Source organism: Panulirus ornatus, chromosome 35 (assembly GCF_036320965.1).
Source record: "Panulirus ornatus isolate Po-2019 chromosome 35, ASM3632096v1, whole genome shotgun sequence".
Classification (NCBI taxonomy): Eukaryota; Metazoa; Arthropoda; class Malacostraca; order Decapoda; family Palinuridae; genus Panulirus; species Panulirus ornatus.
The window spans coordinates 914,600-937,214 of NC_092258.1; the positions used below are offsets into that span (position 1 = coordinate 914,600).

Below are 22,615 nucleotides of genomic sequence, written 5' to 3' on the forward strand. Positions count from 1 at the left end.
ATTCATACATGCTGCCTTTATTCATTCCCATCACCACCCCTCCACATATGAAATGACAACCCCCTCCCACCTCATGCACGTGAGGTAGTGCTAGGAAAAGACAACAAAGGCCACATTCGTTCACACTCAGTCTCTAGCTGTCATGTATAATGCACCGAAACTACAGCTTCCTTTCCTCATCCGGACCCCACAAAACTTTCGATGGTTTACCCCAGACACTTCACATGCTCTGGTTCAATCCATTGACAGCACGTCGACCCCTGTATACCAAATCATTCCAATTCACTCGATTCCTTGCACACCTTTCACCCTCCTGCATGTTCAGGCCCTGATCACTCAAAATCTTTTTCACTCCATCTTTCCACCTCCAATTTGGTCTCCCACTTCTCCTCGTTCCCTCCACCTCTAACACATATATCCTCTGTCAGTCTTTCCTCACTCATTCTCTCCATGTGACCAAACTATTTCAAAACACCCTCTTCTACTCTCTCAACCACACTCTTTTTATTACCACACATCTCTCTTACCCTTTTATTACTTACTCGATCAAACCACCTCACACCACATATTGTCCTCAAACATCTCATTTCCAGCACATCCACCTTCCTCCACACAACTCTATCTGTAGCCCACGCCTCGCAACGTATATCATTGTTGGAACCACTATTCCTTCAAACATACCCATTTTCGCTTTCCAAGATAACATTCTCGACTACCACACATTCTTCAATGCTCCCAGAACTTTTGCCCCCCCCCATGACTCACTTCCGCTTCCATGGTTCCATCAGCTGCCAAATCCACTCCTAGATATCTAAAACACTTCACTTCCTCCAGTTTTTCTCCATTCAAACTTACCTCTCAGTTGACTTGTTCCTCAACCCTACTGTACCTAATAACCTTGCTCTTATTCACATTTACTCTCAGCTTTCTTCTTTCACACACTTTACCAAACTCAGTCACCAGCTTTTGCAGTTTCTCACCCGAATCAGCCACCAGCACTACATCATCAGCGAACAACAATTAATTCACTTCCCAAGCTCTCTCATCTTCAGCAGGCTGCATATGTGTCCCTCTCTCCAAAACTCTTGCATTCACCTCCCTAACAACCACATCCATAAACAAATTAAACAACCATGGAGACATTATGCACCCCTGCCACAAACCGACATTCACTGAGAACCAATCACTTTCCTCTCTTCTTACTCATACAAATGCCTTACATCCTTGATAAAAACTTTTCACTGCTTCTAACAACTTGCCTCCTGCACCATATATTCCTAATACCTTCCATGGAGCATCTCTATCAACTCTATCATATGCCTTCTCCAGATCCATAAATGCTACATCCAAATCCATTTGCTTTTCTAAATATTTCTCACATACATTCTTCAAAGCAAACACCTGATCCATCCATCCTCTACCACTTCTGAAACCACACTGCTCTTCCCCATTCTGATGCTCTGCACATGCCTTCACTCTCTCAATCAATACCCTCCCATATAATTTCCCAGGAATACTCAACAAACTTAAACTCTGTAATTTGAGCACTCACCCTTATCCCCTTTGCCTTTGTACAATGGCACTATGCATGCATTCTGCCAATCCTCAGGCACCTCACTGTGAGCCATACATACATTGAATTTCCTTACCAACCAGTCAACAACACAGTCACCCCCTTTTTTAATAAATTCCACTGCAGTTCCATCCAAAATCGCTGCCTTGCCAGTTTTCATCTTCCTTAAAGCTTTTACTACCTCTTCTCTGTTTACCATATCATTCTCCCTAACCCTCTCACTTCACACACCACCTCAACCAGAACACCCTATATCTGCCACTCTATCATCTAACACATTCAACAAACCTTCAAAATACTCACTCCATCTCCGCACATCACCACTACTTGTTATCACCTCCCCATCATCCCCCTTCACCGATGTTCCCATTTGTTCTCTTGTCTTACGCACTTTATTTATTTATATGTATTGTACCTTATACATTTGAGTATTTATTGTATGAATAACTGGACCTACAGTCTTAATTATATTTTCGTTTTTTGAGTAAAATTGCATAATGCAGTGGTTTTCAATTTTTGTTTTTAACAGTACCTCTCAGATAATACAGACTTAATAGTGATGTCCTCGGATTAAATAGCAGGCAGGAATTATTTACTACATATATTGTACATTCTTATATTCTTATGTATGAATAAGTTTGTTACATGACTATATTCAGGGAACAACAGGGCGTCCTGGTCCACCAGGACCACCAGGGCCTTCAGGAGTTGGGCTGAAGGGCGAACCTGGCGATCCTGGACCACCTGGTCCTCCAGCTGGTGGCAGCTTTCTCAACGGTCTCTTGGTGAGTGATTCATCGAGGAACTGACTTTATGAAACCAAAGGCAAACAATGATGATGTACTTGGATGATTTTGATAGAATAGCAAGTGACTAAGAGAACTAGACTGTGAATAGCCTATGGTAGGTAGTACACAGCCCTATTAATATCATCACCACAAAGCAAGGCTACTGTCACATTTCCTGGACACTGCTAACTTTGGCCAGTATATGGTGTGTTCCAGTGCAAAACATTCAGTGGTCTTAAAATGGAGACAGTACCTTCTAAATAAAACATTACAGAGTAACATAATTTGGAAGATATCAGCAGTATAGTGTCTAGCAGTTTTTATGCAATAAGCTGGCCATTTGTTCTCTCTTTACATAACACTATGTTTATATGTTATCTAGTATTTATTTTTTTGGGGTATTATATTATGTCCATCAGTTACAGTGAGTATATAAGATGTGTTTTGCATCTGACAATTAATATGACTGCTCTGTATTATCAGACAGACAGTATGCTGGCTTTGTATTGTATTTAGTAGATAGTTTGTTTGATGCATATTAACTAAAAATTGATATGTTGGCTTTGAATTAGCAATTAGTATGCTTGCCATATGTTTTGTCAACTACTTAATTTATTGGCTGAATACTGTTTCATCTAACACTGAGGATGTTGTTCATGTACTTTACTTATATGATATTCCTGCCTTATATTGTCTAGGACACGGAATGCTGGCTAAATATTGTATCTAGCAATCAAACAGCATGCTGGTTAAGTAATATGCATAATGTAGACCATACAATGGTCATTCCTTTGTTTACCATTTGAATGGTATGTACTTGGGTGTGATGTCAAGCAGTTAGAAGTTATGTGTCTATATATATATTGTATTAAGCAATTGGTCAATTCTATTGCCTGTTTCTGGTGTCTGTGAATTGGACAGTATGCTGGCTGTGTAATTTAGTATTTAGAAGCATGCTTGTTGTGTAATATGTCTTTTGATTTGCATGATATTATACACAATTTATAGTTGTATGTTAGTATACAAGCAATTTACTTGATATTATACATTATTTATAGTTATAAGTTGGTGTACCAGCCACAGTATATATATATATATATATATATATCTTTCTTTTTTTTTCTTTTAAACTATTCGCCATTTACCGCGTTAGCGAGGTAGCGCTAAGAACAGAGGACTGGGCCTTTTTTGGAATATCCTCAACTGGCCCCCTCTGTTTATTCTTTTGGAAAATTTAAAAAAAAAAAACGAGAGGGGAGGATTTCCAGCCCCCCGCTCCCTCCCCTTTTAGTCGCCTTCTACGACACGCAGGGAATACGTGAGAAGTATTCTTAATCCCCTATCCCCAGGGATAATATACATATATATATATATATATATATATATATATATATATATATATATATATATATATATATATATATATATGTATATATATATATATATATATATATATATATATATATATATGTATATTATCCCTGGGGATAGGGGAGAAAGAATACTTCCTACGTATTTCCTGCGTGTCGTAGAAGGCGACTAAAAGGGGAGGGAGTGGGTGGCTGGAAATCCTCCCCTCTCGTTTTTTTTTAATTTTCCAAAAGAAGGAACAGAGAAGGGGGCCAGGTGAGGATTTTCCCTCTAAGGCCCAGTCCTCTGTTCTTAACGCTACCTCGCAAATGCGGGAAATGGCAAATAGTATGAAAAAAAAAAAAAAAAAATATATATATTTTTTTATTATTATACTTTGTCGCTGTCTCCCGCGTTTGCGAGGTAGCGCAAGGAAACAGACGAAAGAAATGGCCCAACCCCCCCCCCATACACATGTATATACATACGTCCACACACGCAAATATACACTACACAGCTTTCCATGGTTTACCCCAGACGCTTCACATGTCTTGATTCAATCCACTGACAGCACGTCAACCCCGGTATACCACATCGCTCCAATTCACTCTATTCCTTGCCCTCCTTTCACCCTCCTGCATGTTCAGGCCCCGATCACACAAAATCTTTTTCACTCCATCTTTCCACCTCCAATTTGGTCTCCCTCTTCTCCTCGTTCCCTCCACCTCCGACACATATATCCTCTTGGTCAATCTTTCCTCACTCATTCTCTCCATGTGCCCAAACCACTTCAAAACACCCTCTTCTGCTCTCTCAACCACGCTCTTTTTATTTCCACACATCTCTCTTACCCTTACGTTACTCACTCGATCAAACCACCTCACACCACACATTGTCCTCAAACATCTCATTTCCAGCACATCCATCCTCCTGCGCACAACTCTATCCATAGTCCACGCCTCGCAACCATACAACATTGTTGGAACCACTATTCCTTCAAACATACCCATTTTTGCTTTCCGAGATAATGTTCTCGACTTCCACACATTCTTCAAGGCCCCAGAATTTTCGCCCCCTCCCCCACCCTATGATCCACTTCCGCTTCCATGGTTCCATCCGCTGCCAGATCCACTCCCAGATATCTAAAACACTTCACTTCCTCCAGTTTTTCTCCATTCAAACTCATCTCCCAATTGACTTGACCCTCAACCCTACTGTACCTAATAACCTTGCTCTTATTCACATTTACTCTTAACTTTCTTCTTCCACACACTTTACCAAACTCAGTCACCAGCTTCTGCAGTTTCTCACATGAATCAGCCACCAGCGCTGTATCATCAGCGAACAACAACTGACTCACTTCCCAAGCTCTCTCATCCCCAACAGACTTCATACTTGCCCCTCTTTCCAAAACTCTTGCATTTACCTCCCTAACATATATATATATATATATATATATATAAGGAAATATATATATATATATATATATATATATATATATATATATATATATATATATATATATATATATATATATATATATATATATAAGGAAATATATATATATATATATATATATATATATATATATATATATATATATATATATATATATATATATATATATACGGCAGTTTTTGTGATCTTTTTGTTTGATCTGTTAACATCACTATTTAAGAAGAAAAATATTTTTGAATGTGTAGAAAATTTATCATGCTTTCCTTTGATGTATTTAAAGCAAACACACTAGAGTAGCTTATTTCTCTCCACCAGACATCACCCTTCAAAATAAGTGAACCTATTTTGAATTTGTACAAGCCTTGAAATTTTGGTTCAGTGATCATTTTAAGAAAAAAGAACATTACATTTTTTCAGGGAGGAAGCAGTTCAGAACCATCTTCAGTTCCAGGTCCAAGAGGTCCACCAGGATTAGCAGGACCACCGGGTCCTCCTGGCCCACCAGGTCCACCTGGGAGGGTTCACGAAAATGAGAAGCAAATGTATGTTCCTGTGCCTGGTCCACCTGGACCACCTGGACCACCGGTAAGAAGGATTAAAACATCATTATCTAATTTTGTAATTCCCTAAGTTTAACCCTCAGCATCTCAGATGCTGAAGAGATTTTGTTTACCACCATCTTCAAAAAATGCAAAGCTGAATCATCTATATTCAGGTGATATCGTTAGTGCTGTACCATCTACATCCAGGTAACATTAGAAGGTAAACCATCTACATGTAACTAGCAGTTAAGGGATACCATTTACATTGAGTAACATTGTAGAGGCTGTACCATCTGCATTCAGGTAATTAGTTGATATCGTATCACAACTTCAGCTTGACTTAAAACACTGTAAAGGCATTACCGTCATGTAAATGTTGAAGCTATTCCATCAACTTCTAGATGACTAAATACACTGTATAAGCTGTACCATCTACTTTTCGATAAATAAAGACACTGTAAAACTTATAGTATCTACTATCATGTAACTTAAGTCACTGTAGAGGCTATACTATCTGCTTTCACATAGCTAAGAACACTGTAAAGACTATACCATCTTCCAAGTTACTAGACATAATACAGGCTATATCATCTACTTTTTGGTAAATAAATTGTAATTCAGTTCATTGTGCAAAAATGTTACAGCTTCATGAAGAAATGCATTCATGTAACAAAAAAGACATTAGATGAAAAGCACTCAGTTGGAAAATTTTTATTATAGCTACTTCTATCATGAATTACAGGGTCTGCCAGGTACTCCAGGGCTATCCATTGAAGGTCCCCAAGGTCCTCCTGGTGCACCTGGTATGTCCCGGCGTGGTCCCCCTGGCAAACCTGGGCCACCTGGCAATCCAGGGTCCACAGTCTCTACACCCAGAGGTAGATTAACCAAACTATATCCTGTTGGATGTTGTCTGGTTTGAATATTAGCAAGCAATGTATATTTTGAGAGGGATCAAGTGCATCATTTTCATGGATGAAGTGCAGCACGGTCTAAGTATTTCCACATACTTGACTTTAAAATAAATCTTCTTGCATAGCGACAGATATAATTTCCTGTAATAAACATTTAACAACCTTTAGGAATCTGAAAGATTCTATGTATTACCAACATTAGAACTATGAGAGATATACATAAAAAGTATTATACAGCATACTCTAACTTATATTCTCAGATCTACACAGAATTTAGAATTTGCATTTTCATTTTCTAATAAAAAACGTGTGATGTGTATCTTGCATACTAGCATCCCTGTCACTGTTCAACTCCAAGCATATTCAAGATCATAGATATTCGAAAATTTTAGATTATTTATATGTTGTGAATCCTTTTGAAATTAAGCATAGTACAAGAGGACATTTTACCCTGCTGGTGGCAAACTTTTCATTCCACCAGCAAATCTCACTTGCCCTTTTGGCATCTGTAACTCACCATAGGATATTTTCTCCCATGAAAAAGAACCTCTCCTCTTGCTGCCATAGGATCTTTATATCTGCTGTCTGTTTTTGTGATAAACAAACTATAGAATGTCGATAAACATAGGATCTTTCCTACCACTTACCATGGGACATTTATATCCCACCTACCACACACTTGAGGGCCTTTACACCTACATGTCATGCAAACCCTTCATTAATACCTGCCATTAACCTTAAGAATTCTTCTCCCACTTATCCAGAGCTTTTGTCATCCATACCTTCCCCTGCCATTTAGGTCTCTTGAAATAACCATTTGGAACTTTTTCATGTCCTAGGGCATCTTCTTTCACAGACTATGCGGTCTGTTCATCCTCCACTCTTCACCCCCTCCTCCAACCAGTATCTCACTCATCATATAGGATCATCACTAACACTTTCCACAAACTGTAGAGACTCCTCTCCCAATTAAGCAAGTGGCCCTTTCACCTCTTGTCGTAGAATCCACATAGCACACTGCCCCACTTGGAACCATTGTCCAAGTTTTGACAGCTAACATTCCGGTACTAACACATGATGGATTTTCTTCCTTTTCGCAAGTGGCCTCAGGCAGTCTTGGAGGCATCGCTGAGCTACGTCGTCGGATATCTGGCCGCCGCAGGAACCGAGGTGCTTCTGTGAACTTTTGATTTTCTTTGCACATGTGTTCTCTTCCATAATATACATTTGGCAAATTCATTATCAAAGTTTCAGGGTGATATTTGCAATGGGTTCCTATGCAAATGAAATGAAATCCCTGTGTATCTGTAAAAGACAACTTTTCAGAGCTACATACAGGGCTGTTCACCCACTAACATTCAAAGAATGATGAAGTACTGACATAATATTCTGTTACAGCATAATTACTGTAAATATTACAGAGCCATTATATTTTCTTCTTATATTTTGATGTGTAGTTTTTAGTAACTGAAGATTTACTATACATACTCTCATCTTCATTTGATTTTTTCTTTTAACACCTCTTCGTAGAAACTATTTTTCAAAATTTTTAAGAATGCAGAGCACAGTTTTCAGAAGACAAAAGTCCAGTGTGTTTATGCTATCAGCAGCACTTATTATTGTCAACATGCACCATGTGTTTCTACATCAGTATTATGAACTGAATAGTATGATCATATATTTGTACATCTGTACACTAAACTATTCAACATGTGCCACATTATTGTATATTAGTACACTGAACTCGTCAACATGTGCATCATTTTTGTATGTCTATATGCTGAGCTGGTCAGTATGTGCCACATTCATTTACATCTGAACACTAAACCAGTCTATATGTCCCACATTCTTGTGCATCTGTGCAGTGAACCAGTTAACAGCTATGACATTCTTCAACTGTATGCCAGACTGTTCAACGTGCAATTTTCTTGTTCATCTAACACTGACCTAGTCGACATGGCACACACCAATCATGTTAATATGTTTGCTGAACTGTTCATCATACAGTATATCCTTGTTCATCTCTTAAGTGAACTGGTCAGCATAAGGCATATTCATTTTCATCTCCACACTGAACTAGTCAACTTTAGTGACGTAACAGAAGTGAGATTTCACACATCTGTGGATGTGGATGCAGATGTTGCAGTTAGATATCTGCAAAAATAGAAGCTGAAGCTGATGTGCATCATTAACAGAACTTTACTGCTCAACCTGTAAGCTTTTTAATTAATCAATAAAAACATGACAGAGAAAGTTAATATGAAGTTGGTAAATGAAATGAAAAATATAATATGATAACAAGGATAGCTACATCTTTAACAGTCTACATTACTTTTGAGTCTTGAGTGAAAAGTGTCTTACCAGGATGTGGGACAGGGACCTAACTTATTATACATCCCACCAACCAATTTCACCAACCTCTACCCATATGGACTTTGTCACTCTAGTCTCACTGCTAAACTAATGCTGTATATTTTTCATTTATCTCTTATTCTTTATGTTTGAATCCATGGATTGGAAGGTTGTACTTCAAAAATAAGCTTTTCAGTTTTGTCTCCATCCAACTCATTTTCATCATAACTTGTTCAGCAGTGCTGAATAACTGTTCACTAGGAATACTAGTTGCAGGAAATGAGATGGATTATAGCTGATTTACTCAGACTTGGTTACACATTTTGCTTCAACTTCTACCAGTCCAAGGAATTTTCATTTTGCCCAGTCCTTTTATCTTTGTGATACTCTCTTCCCTAAAATTTGATGAGTTTTTTCCTGTCAGTTTTTGTCTATCATCATTACTTGAAGCTCACAGAGTATTCATGAAGTCCAGGATTGAGATGGATTTGCTTGTTGAAGCTGTTACCTCAGTTGGTTCATTCTATGCATTTTTTGCTGGTAGCTTGATAGCTCACAGGATGTCTCCAGTAATTTTGCTTATCATCTAGTCCATCACAGAGACTCTGCAGTATGCCCTTAACAAAATTTGTAATATATGAAGAGAAAAAGAATTTTGCCTTCCCTTTTAGATCTAGTTAGATTGCTAAACCATATATGTTATTGGTTTCCAGGCTATTGCATCTCTTTGTAAACTCTAATTGCATTGCTTTTTCATTGTTTTAGTTACACAGTCATATGCACCAAACATCAGCACAGCTTAAATGCAGATGTAAGAAATGGATTTGGAAGTGAAAGATGTGTAGAAGGGGAAGTAGGATGTCTCATACATCACTCATCAATATTCATCACATCCTTGCTCATCTGTACATTGAACTAGTCATCATGCAACATATTTTTAGTTATCTGTTTTCTGAACAATTAAAATACTTTGTATAGAATAGCATCCAGAATGGCTGTTCATAACAAAACCTCAAACTTAGTCCATGTTGCAACTTGTGAAAACTATAATTGAATATCATAAGAACATCACGTGGTCTAAGCATATTGATTATGAGCGGCATGTGTTACAGGTCCTCCTGGTCCACCAGGTCCCCCAGGTCGACCTGGTGATGGAGGAAAAGAAGGCCCTTCACACAAAATTGTGCCAGGTGCTGTCACCTTCCCTGACAGAGAAGCTATGCTCAAGGTCTGGTCACTGGGTCTTGCTCATTTGATACTCCTGTTGAGCCTGTGATAAGTATTAACTGTGAAAATATAGGTAGATGCATCTTAAAAGAGTGTGAGAGAGAAGAAAATTTGATATCTGTGTTTGGGTGTGGTAGGTAAAATAGCAGGCATATACAAGTAAGGGTGGATGATTTTTTACCAGCAGTGAAAAATAATGAATGTTTGGGATGATGTGGTGATATTAAGATGTTATTTGTCATAATAGAAGGCTACAGAGAGAAGACTGTACTAAAGGAGAGAATGAATTATCTGACATTGTCATTATAGTGAAAAGGACTTAGATATTTCTTACCATTATTATGCTTTTACATTGATAGTTCTGGATCATTATGTTATATATATTTCAGTAAGTGAAAAGTCATCGACCATAACATGTGAGCCAAAGGTTAACTATGCTAGATATAAAGATAGAAATAATTAGCACATTTTGTGAACTATACAGTGTTGACTGTAATAAGTATTAGGGATGGTCTTTCCTATAAAAGAATACAAAAACCTCAAGAGAATGAAACATTCTGCATATCTGAGAATTGAAAAACCAGTAAAGGTAGAGTAATCAGTTTCCATGGTTGTGTCAGATGAGTGCTGTATCACCTGTGGGAACACTGGCCTTTGTGGTAGAGGAAGAAGCACTGCTGGTGCGGGTAGGCGCTGGTTGGCAGTACGTTGCAGTAAGTATTTTGAAGTGAACAAATAATTTTCATATCTTATTAGAAGTATGTAACCTTTTTTCCATCTTTTCATATTGCAAATACCTTCATCTGGAAGGTTAACATTCATTCCTTGGGATGAGAGGCCATTGTTAGTGAGAATGTCAGAGTCATCATGTGGTCTTTCTCACAGTTCACATAGTGCTTTTAATGTGATATCTGTATGTAAAGCTAATTGGCTATAAAAATTTCTCACAATTTTAGCCGTGTGTTTACATCAAATATATGTAAGAAAGCAAAGTTTTTTGAATGAATAAAGATATACAATATATTGCAGCTGGGTTCTGTGGTGCCATTACCAAGCACCACATCCTCACCTCTCACTACACCAGGCCATACAGAGACCATCAAGCCACCACCCCTAGAGGTAGACTCCCTCATCAATGGCCTTGATGGTCCTAGAGTAAGTATTTACTTTCCTGCAGAGCCAATGAATGTACATTTCTTCTACTTTGCCAAGACTACTTCATTAGGGCAGGGATGAACTAGATATACCTAGCAATATATTTCTACAGGCTGAGATGATACCTTACCTCAGGTCTTTTTGAAAGCCAGTCTCCCTTTTTCTACCTAACAAATGATGCGCAAATCATCTCACAACTATATCCCCTTTTAGTGATGTGTAGAAAGGGGTACAGAAAGCAAGGAAACTTGCCCAGATTACTAAATTTTCATGGAGAAGTTTTTGAAGGGACCACAGATCACACCTCAACACAAAAGTGTTATTCCAAGGTATATTTATCAACATTCAGCATGCAGTATGATACCTATGTAAAGAGCTAATTTGAACAATAATGACTGTCTCATGACAAGAGGGCTCCCAAGTCTTTCTGTTTGTGTTAGACCAATTGATATTTTGATTTTCTGACTTTCCACAAGACTCCTGCCAGTTTTATGAACAGCTTATTTCTCCTTCATGTAACTGCTCTAATAACAGCAAGAAAGCTCTTAACCAAAGCCATGGTTTGACATCAGAATAATTTTACAGCTTGTTATATGACTGGCATGCCAATTTGCCAAGCATTTCAACAAAGTTGTGATTGAATTGAATTGACACATTTATTGACATATTTACATCAAAAGGACTGGGTAGTGTGCTACTCCCCTCCTTATCTTCATCATCCCTAGTGGGATTTTAAAAAAAAAATCATAGCTTTTGTGAATGTATGTACAGTGCAAAGAAAACAAACAAATAATGGCCCTCATTTTAAATCCCCTGAACTCATCACAAGGATGTCACAACCTTGGTGTAAAGTTTTTGTTCTGTGCAAGAATTTTTTTAAACACCATTGTTAATAACTCAACGAAATTGTTCTTTTAGATTAATGTTTTCATTGTGTTTGTATGGCTGAATATTTTCACAACCTAATCCTAATGTTCTGATATATGTCCATCCCTCAATTGGCAAAGTTGACGGGGTCAACCAGTCCCTCCACTTAACTGCCAATAATATTCATACCCCAGTTTTAGTCTCATTAACACATTATCCACAGATGTAAGGTTTGCTCCATAAGTTACAGTGGTGTTATCTAACACATATAAATAATGTTGTAAAGTCTCACTATGTTTAACAATTACATCTATACTTACATTTTCCCATTCTTTTATTCTTTTCATTTCATTCTTTATCATTCCTATACTCTTAAAAGTAACAATATCATTGTACATCTTTTCTGTGGCTTTTCTGGCCAACCCATCAGCCACTTCATTAAATTGAATCCCTACATATCATGGAATCCATATAAACTGCACATCACATTTTATCTCTTGCAGTACTATAACCAGACGTTTATAAATATTAACAATATGGTAGTTACTTAGGTGCTTATTCTTCAAGGCCTTCAGTTCACTTCTACTGTCCACAAAGAAATACATAGCTTTACATTTCTCTATAGCAATCCGAAGACCTTCTCAGATTGCATGTAACTCAGCTAGAGTAGATGAGATGTTATCACTAATCCTTTTACAAATTGTTTCGTCTGCAAAACACTCATTACTAAAAAATTCCTTTGTAAAAACACCACATCCCACTCAGCCATTATGCAAGACTGATCCATCAAAGTATATATGTACAGAGTATATCGGGAGGCTAAGTAGTTTCTCCACAAAAACATTCCATAAATGACTGAGATGGCAATCAACTTTTCTCCACTCAAGCTATGAGATATCTACTGCGATGCATCCTTCTTGCCATGGTCTAAACTTTATGTAAGTTGGTAAGGAAACACAATGTTTATCAACTACATACTCCCTCATAACATCATACAGAGTCCTTACATACATGGACACATTACTAAGATTTCTTCTTTCATTTGAATATATCACTGCACAATACAGTCTATCATCTGCATTTCTTCTTTCACTTGAATATATCACTGCACAAGACAGTCTATCATCTGCATTTCTTCTTTCACTTGAATATATCACTACACAAGACAGTCTGTCATCTGCATTTCTCCTAATAGATCTGAGAACAGCAGCTACAGCAAGTTCCCTTATCCTGTGTTCAATACTTGATAAAGTTAATTCCATTATGATTTGTGCGCTAGTGTTTCATTGACAACCTAACACTATTCTAAGGGCCTCATTTTGTATGATTTCAAGTTCGTGAATATCCTTCTTACTGTGCATAATGAGAATAGTTGCTGCATAGTCAGTAACTGATTGTACTGTGCTGATGTACACTATCTTTAAAACTGGGATGCCAATACCATTTCCATTCCATGCTAGAGCTCTCAGAGGTCTAGGATTCCCTTTGCATGCATTCTTCAGATACTGTATCTCCCATACTCTACTGTTGCCTGTGTACCCAATGTTCATACCAAGATACACATCAACTTTTTTCCAACCTTACTCCATTCAAGAATAATTACCTGTGTCCCAAATTCTTAACTTGATACTTAGTTTACTCATCATTGATTATAATACCCATTCTAAAGCAAAGTATCCTCAAAGTGTCTTAAGTCTATTGGATGTTACTAATACCTTTACATTGTAACAAGATGTCACATATATTATGACCTGAGTATCTCCAGGAAATTCATGCCAAGCTATTATATTCATTAGTATATTAAAAAGAGTAAGGCTAAGGACACCTCCTTGTGGAGTTCCCAACTCCATGTCTCTCTCTTCTGAATACCAACCTTGAAACCATACTTTAGCCTTTCTGTTCTTTAAGGGAAACTTCTTTATTTGCTCTATCAAATGCTCCTTTTAAACTGACAATAGTTTTTACATGTAGCCTCGCAAATACTCAAACTCTTCTTCATGATGCAATCAGCAGAGCTTTTCCCTCTCATAAACCCATGTAAATTGGACGATAAAAGGTTTTTCACTTTATGCAGCATGTTCATTATTATTCTCTCCATCTTTTTGCTAAAACAGGAGGTTAGGGGTATTTGTCAAGAATCCATTAGGGATATTGTTCAAGAATCTCCATTACATTTAGGTTTTGGTATGATCACTGTTTATTTCTGCTTGAGTGGAATACAGCCTTCATTGTATGACATATTGAATAAGTCTAGAAGGGGCCCCTCCCTATACAACTATACAGTTAATAATGTCATTGTTACTCCATCCTTCCCTGGTGCATTAAATTTCCCCTTCTTAATCACATACAATAATTCTCCTCTAGTTATTGACACACATGTATCATCTTCCAGTGTACTCAGTACTAGCTCCCTCCTAAACAAGGTTGTTGATTAACCTTGGCATGTTGGCATGTGAATCAGCATGGATGTTGCCCTTGCTTCCAACACCTCATATTTTATTTGCTTCCCTCCAGATGTCACTCACATTCTTTTGTTAACTAATTCTCCATAAAAGGTCCATCCAATACTTATTCCTTGCTTTTTACTTTACCCCAATGCACATTATAGCAGTCTCTTTCAGCACTTAATTTCTTTATCATTAGGATTTGCACTCCAAGCTTTATGCATCTTTCTAAGTAATTTATTCCAACCCTGTTCTAACTTGCCTTTATGATACACATTATGTTTCCCGTTATCTATTTCTCCTTTATACCTACGATTTTTGGTCATCAGCACAGAATCAGTATATGATAAATCATCAAGAAAGCTATCTACATCTCTTGGTTTACAACCTGTATACCAGTCTTGTACAGTAGCGATGAGTACATCCTTTTTGTCATCCAACAAGCAATATCTTTTACGCTCAATGATTTTCTGTATTTCATTGACATGTACAATTACTCGTAATGCAAAGTGATCACTGAGCAAATCCCCAACTATCTCAGGACTCATCTTCATTCCACCTGTATTAAAGAGTACCGCATGATCCAATCTTCCTCCACGTATATGGGTAGGCTCATCATTACCCAATATTTTAACATAATCAAACTCCCCTAAAAAGTGTAATCATCCTCTACCATTAATATTACTGTTTCCTACAGTACCCAAAAACTTCATGTCTTGCATTAGTATCAACAACTAAGACACAGGCATTAGTAAATAAACCCCAGCATATCTTCAATATCCAAACTCTGAGGATGCACATGAATATCAACAGTACATATAGCTCTCCCTTGGAGGAGGTAGACTTTAACACGCGAACTTTCAGCCTCATTCTGTTTATAAGCTGACACCAATTCAACTGTTTCCCCTTTTAAAAAGTTAAAATACAAGGAGGGGAGGGTTTCCAGCCCCCGCTCCCATCCCCTTTAGTCGCCTTCTATGACACGTGAGGAATGGGTGGGAAGTATTCTTTCTCCCCTATCCCCAGGGATTATACATGTGGACGTGTATGTATATACATGTATGTGGGTGGGTTGGGCCATTCTTTCATCTGTTTCCTTGCACTACCTCGCTAACGTGGGAGACAGTGACAAAGCAAAATAAATAAATATAACCAATTCAACTGGCACATTTTATGAACATAAGTTAACAGTCCTCTTGAATTATTTCTTTTATCAGCTGGTAAACAAAAAAAATTGATAGTCACGCAAATTCATTAAACTACCATCCTCTGTGCCCATTTTCTTGCAGAGCTATAACACCCACCTTATACAACAGTGCATAAGCATGCACATCTATGTTCTTCGTACATAAGCTATTTGCATTGCATGAAATGATACTTAAATCATGGTCTTCCATTGTCCCTATTTACAACTGAAGCTAACCCTACTCTTTCATTCACAAATTTTCCATCACATCTTTCACTCAAGTGAATACCTTATCATGTTATGCTTCAGGGATGTCAGTCCACCTGCAGGTTATTTCTTTCCATATGTCCATATTTCTGCTCTCTTAGAGTGAGAATGGTTTGTCAATATTTACCACTGTATTACTTTCAGCCTTCTCTCTTTTTTTTTTTCCAAATCCACCTTTATGTTCATAAAGATTAGCAATTACATTCTGATTGTCCTCTACCTTTTTCCTAAGTGCCTGAATTTCTTGCCAGAGTTGAATTACTGCACCATACACATCAGTGAGTTTGTCATTTACCTTATCTTTTGGAGTAGTTTCCAGTGCAGCCCTTGCATCATTTTTTGTCACCTTCAGTGTGTCGTTCTGTTCCATTCTCTTCTCCAACGCATTCTCAGTTGGAGGAAGTGTTGTCCTTTCTGTAAATCCTTGACCATCCTCCTTTTTCCACTGCTGCACTTCCTCCATGGACTCCCACCAGGCACCACGCCCCTGTGGTCTCCTGTGACAAATTGGTGAACCTGCATTATGCACACCGCCACAATTGCAACAGGAGGGCACAACACACTGCCCAGACTTTATTTTGTTTCTACATTCCATTGAATTATGATTTTTCCACAGTAACGACAATGATATTCACTTTGGCATTTCCAGGCCATATGGCCCCACCTACTGCAGTTACATTCTGATTGTCCTCTTCCTTTTTCATAAGTGCTTGAATTTCTTGCCAGAGTTGAACTACTACACCATACACATCTCTGAGTTTGTCATTTACATTTATCTTCTGGAGTAGTTTTCAGTGCAGCCCTTCCACCATTACTTGTCACCTTCAGTGTGTCGTTCTGTTCCATTCTCTTCTCCATGTTCTCAGTTGAAGGTAGTGCTGTACTTTCTGTAAATCCTTGTCCATCCTCCCTTTCCCCCTGCTGCACTTCCTTCATGGTCTGCCACCGAGCACTGCCTACCTGTGGTCTCTCACTACAAATTGGTGAACCTGCACTATGCGCACCACCAAAGTTGCAAAGGAGGGCACAACACATTGCCCAGACTTTATTTCATTTCCGCATTCCATTGAATTATGATTTTTCCATAGTAACGACAGTAATATTCACTTTGGCATTTCCAGGCCATATGGCCCCACCTACTGCACTTGTAACACAAAACAGGTGTTCAATGAACTTTGCAATTCTCTTATATCCTATTCCAGGGTGAATATCTTCTCTGGAACATCTCCCTTCATCAAGGCTACCACTTGGGTCTTCTTTTCACCCCAGATTTCATGTCGCTATGCCCATACAAATCGTGTATCATCAAGAAGGAAATCAGGATCCAATATAACCAGATACATGAATACAATCATCTTGGTGTGTTGTTCTTTGTCTTGAGGCATCGTTGATATCACCCCCTCAAATCCTATCGTCATCAGAAACTTTACTTCTTCATCCCCAGCCACGTTCAGATAGGAATTATTATGGCTTTCTTTAAGCGGAGGTTCAAACTTTTTGTAGTGTCTTCCCAGCTTAGCAACCACTCACAGAGAGTCACTTGGAAAGTTCAACGTTCTCCTACCTGAGCTGTTTCCTCCTCCCAGGTTGCTCGTCACATTGATTTTATCACCAGCATTCATTTAACCAACCTGCTGTGTTTGGTTCCCAGTTGAATTATTCTTTATGCTCTCTTCTATGTATGCATTCTTTTTCTTCCTGTCATTCTGGATCTTATCACTATCACTTCCTTCACTTTGCTTCACTAGCTCTCACCTCCTCTTCTTTTCCTTTTTATTAATCACCTCTTGAAAACTGTCTGTCACCTCCATTTTTGTTAATCACGAATCATCTGCTTCTGAATTGCTACTTGAAAGCTGCAGGTCATCATCTATGCAGTTTATCAGTGCAGTCCTTTCTTCCTTAGCCAAAATCTTCTCATGTTTCTGTCCACCACTTGCCACAGACATGGTGCAAAGTTAAGACAGTCGTTGAAAATCAAAACTCTTGCTGCAGAGCAAAAGTTGAGTGACGTCTGACCAGCACAGTGGTGTCCACTTTGAATGTCAAATTTGTGATCAAATATCCTAGTGAAATACTCAGCCAGCACTGTGGTTGTTGTCAATGATTATATAGTAAAGATCACCTCCAGCTGTGATTAGTCAAATCCATTTTACTTGCAAACATTACTTATTGTATAAAGATATTGTGCACTACTTCCTTAGAGTATTATATAAATTATGCTCTCAAATAAGTCTTCATGCATTGTGTATGTAGTTCAGTAATTAATAAATGTACAAACATAGCTTTCAAAGAACTTAGTAGTGCTGCAGGTAGTTAAAATACTTTATGCTTAATGCTTGCCACAGCGAGGATTTCCTCACATGGTAAGTTAGTTTTCGACATTTTTGACATGGAATTACTTAGATTCAACTTATTTTAGATATAAAAATGTGCCGGTGGTAAAATGTTTATTAGATTATATTATCAGCAAGACAGTGAAATCATTGATATGAAATTTATGGGAGGATAATATAAAACCATCTTTCAACAAAATCTCTTTGATGCAGTTACGGTTGGCTGCCCTGAATGAGCCATTCACTGGAGACATGCATGGTGTCCGGGGAGCAGACTATGCCTGCTACAGACAAGCCAGAAGGGCAGGGTTGAAGGGCACTTTCAGGGCACTTCTGACTTCTCGTGTCCAGAATTTGGACTCTATCGTCAGGTTCTCTGACAGGAACCAGCCAGTTGTTAATCTTAAGGTAAAGAAAAAATAATGTTCTTTTTCTTGGTGTGACTTGTTTTCCTACAATTATGTTTTATGTTTACTCATAAGTATTCAAAGAATTATTACGTACTGGAAAGTAAGAAGCTTATAGATTATGAGCTTTTCATATTGTAATACACTTTCTGATTTATTTAACATCAATTGTCCAAGTTTAAGATTACTACAGACACACTCACATTCATTACTAATTCTGCTGCATCATTTTCTAGGGGGAGGTGCTATTCAATGCCTGGAGTGAGGCATTCTCTGGTTCAGGAGGAATTTTTGTACAAAAACCTCACATCTTCAGCTTTGATGGCAAAGAGATCTTGAATGACCCAACATGGTAAGTGACTGAAACCCATCTAATTTGTTGATTTTAAAGGAACAGCCAGTTCACTAGTACCTATGGCAAGTAAATATGACATTAATTAGTTATTCACAGCAACCTGCATCTCATCCTGTGGCTTTTATTTTTTACCCACTACACCATATCCCTATGTTTGGTAAATGTTTGTTGTCAGCCTTACATCTGTAGATACTCCTCCATTGTGACACTCTCCTCATCCATATGTAGTACTTTTTGACTCTATACTTTGACTATAGGTCTCCCTCTTTTCATCTTCCCTCTGATTTAATTATAATTCTCCCTCTTTTCATTTTCCTTCCAGCTAACTTACATACACTCTCTTCCTCATCCACTTATCACTCATATTCACTAAGAGTGCTGCCTAGATATTCAGCATTCAGGGTTCTTGCAGATCCTTGCAACGAATGCAAATATCATTCTCTGTCCCTATTTCCTCTAAAATCACCATCTTAAACTTTCCAGCCTCCACTTTCTAATTTCTGTAATACCTGCTGCCTCCAAATTTCCATAATGGCATTGTTTTAGTTTTGTTGTCTCTTCCATTAATAATGTGAGGATGATACAACTACGTTTCCATTTTTCACTCTTTTTGTTCCATTTATATTTCTCACATCAGGGAGATAGCATTAAGAACAGATGACTGAGCCTTAGAGGGAAAAATCACCACTTGACCCCAACTCTTTTCCTTCATCCAGAAAAGTAAAACTAAAGGGGAGGATATCCAATCCCCACAACCACCTCTTTTAGTTGCCTTCTACAACACACAGAGAATACGTAGGAAGTATTCTTTCCCACCCTCTCCCCAGGGATAATACATACACGTGTATATACATACACATCCACACACGCACATATACATACCCATACATTTCAATGTATACATATATATACATACACAGACATATAAATGTATACACATGTACATAATTCATACATGCTGCCTTCATCCATTCCCACCGCCACCTGGCCACGCATGAAATGACAACCCTCTCCTCCTGCATGCATGCAGGGTAGTGCTAGGAAAAGACAACAAAGGCCACATTCCTTCACACTCAGTCTCTAGCTGTCATGTATAATGCACCGAAACTACAGCTCCCTTTCCACGTCCAGGCCCCACAACACTTTCCATGGCCTACCCCAGACGTTTCACATGCCCTGGTTGAATCCATTGACATCATGTCGACCCCAGTATACCACATCGTTCCAATTCACTCTATCCCTTGCACGCCTTTCACCCTCCTGCATGTTCAGGCCCCGATCGCTCAAAATCTTTTTCACTCCATCTTTCCACCTCCAATTTGGTCTCCCACTTCTCCTCGTTCCCTCCACCTGTGACACATATATCCAATTTGTCAATCTTTCCTCACTCATTCTCTTATTGTGACCAAACCATTTCAAAACACCCTCTTCTGCTCTCTCCACCTTTCTCTTTTATTACTACACATCTCTCTTACCCTTTCATTACTTACTCGATCAAACCACCTCACACCACATATTGTCCTCAAACATCTCATTTCCAACACATCCACCCTCCTCCACACAACCCTATCTATAGCCCATGCCTCGCAACCATATAACATTGTTGGAACCACTATTCCTTCAAACATACCCATTTTTGCCTTCCGAGATAACGTTCTTGCCTTCCACACATTTTTCAACGCTCCCAGAACTTTTGCCCCTCCCCCACCCTGTGACTCTCTTCCACTTCCATGGTTCCATCTGCTGCCAAATCCACTCCCAGATATCTAAAACACTTCACTTCCTCCAGTTTTTCTTCATTCTAACTTACCTGCCAGTTGACTTGTCCCTCAACCCTACTGTACCTAATAACCTTGCTCTTATTCACAATTACTCTCAGCTTTCTTCTTTCACACACTTTACCAAACTCAGTCACCAGCTTTTGCAGTTTCTCACCCAAATCAGCCACCAGTGCTGTAACATCAGCGAACAACAACTGACTCATTTCCCAAGCCCTCTCTCCAAAACTCTTGCATTCCCCTCCCTGACAACCCCATCCATAAACAAATTAAACAACCATAGAGACATCACGCACCCCTGCCGCAAACCAACATTCACTGAGAACCAATCACTTTCCCATCTTCCTGCTTATACACATGCCTTACATCCTCGATAAAAACTTTTCACTGCCTCTAGCAACTTGCCTCCCACACCATATATATTCTTAATACCTTCCACAGAGCATTTCTATCAACTCTATCATATGCCTTTAGATTCATAAATGCTACATACAAATCCATTTGTTTTTCTAACTATTTCCCACATACATTCTTCATGGAGAATGAGTGAGGAAAGATTGACCAAGAGGATATATGTGTCGGAGGTGGAGGGAACGAGGAGAAGAGGGAGACCAAATTGGAGGTGGAAAGATGGAGTGAAAAAGATTTTGTGTGATCGGGGCCTGAACATGCAGGAGGGTGAAAGGAGGGCAAGGAATAGAGTGGATTGGAGCGATGTGGTATACCGGGGTTGACGTGCTGTCGGTGGATTGAATCAAGGCATGTGAAGCGTCTGGGGTAAACCATGGAAAGCTGTGTAGGTATGTATATTTGCGTGTGTGGACGTATGTATATACATGTGTATGGGGGTGGGTTGGGTCATTTCTTTCGTCTGTTTCCTTGCGCTACCTCGCAAACGCGGGAGACAGCGGCAAAAAAAAAAAAAAAAAAAAAAAATTCTTCAAAGCATACACCTGATCCACACATCCTCTACCACTTCTGAAACCACACTGCTCTTCCCCATTCTGACTCTCTGTATATGCCTTCACCCTCTCAATCAATACCCTCCCATATAATTTCCCAGGAATACTCAACAAACTTATACCTCTGTAATTTGAACACTCAACTTTATCCCCTTTGCCTTTGTACATTGGCACTATGCATGCATTCCACCAATCCTCAGGCACCTTACCATGAGCCATACATACATTAAATATCTTTACCAACCAGTTAACAACACAGTCACCCCCTTTTTTAATAAATTCCACAGCAATACCATCCAAACCTGCCGACTTGCCGGCTTTCATCTTCCACAAAGCTTTCACTACCTCTTTTCTGTTTACCAAATCAGTCTCCCCAACCCTCTCACTTCGCACAACACCTCGACCAAAACATCCTATATCTGCCACTCTATCATCTAACACATTCAACAAACCTTCAAAATACTCTTTCCATCTCCCTCTCACATCACCATTACTTGTTATTTCCTCCCCATTAGCCCCCTTCACCGATGTTCCCATTTGTTCTCTTGTCTTACGCACTATATTTACCCCCTTGCAAAACATCTTTTTATTCTTCCTAAAATTTAATGATACTCTCTCACCCCAACTCTCATTTGCCCTTTTTTTCACCTCTTG

General features: G+C 38.6%; 1 protein-coding gene across 7 annotated transcripts in view; it reads left to right on the forward strand.

Moving 5' to 3' along the window:
• Positions 1-22,615, forward strand: part of Mp (collagen XV/XVIII-type protein multiplexin) — a 326,713-nt gene that overhangs the window by 300,940 nt on the left and 3,158 nt on the right. For 4 of the 7 annotated variants that reach the window (XM_071682810.1, XM_071682811.1, XM_071682812.1 and 1 more), the window contains 9 exons: positions 2,233-2,358; positions 5,587-5,754; positions 6,454-6,589; positions 7,727-7,795; positions 10,090-10,205; positions 10,825-10,917; positions 11,234-11,359; positions 18,673-18,867; positions 19,103-19,218. In XM_071682810.1, the coding sequence (XP_071538911.1) occupies positions 2,233-2,358; positions 5,587-5,754; positions 6,454-6,589; positions 7,727-7,795; positions 10,090-10,205; positions 10,825-10,917; positions 11,234-11,359; positions 18,673-18,867; positions 19,103-19,218 (1,145 nt within the window). The remainder of the gene's footprint in view (positions 1-2,232; positions 2,359-5,586; positions 5,755-6,453; positions 6,590-7,726; positions 7,796-10,089; positions 10,206-10,824; positions 10,918-11,233; positions 11,360-18,672; positions 18,868-19,102; positions 19,219-22,615) is intronic. The other 3 variants (XM_071682815.1, XM_071682814.1, XM_071682816.1) reach the window with 2 other exon arrangements.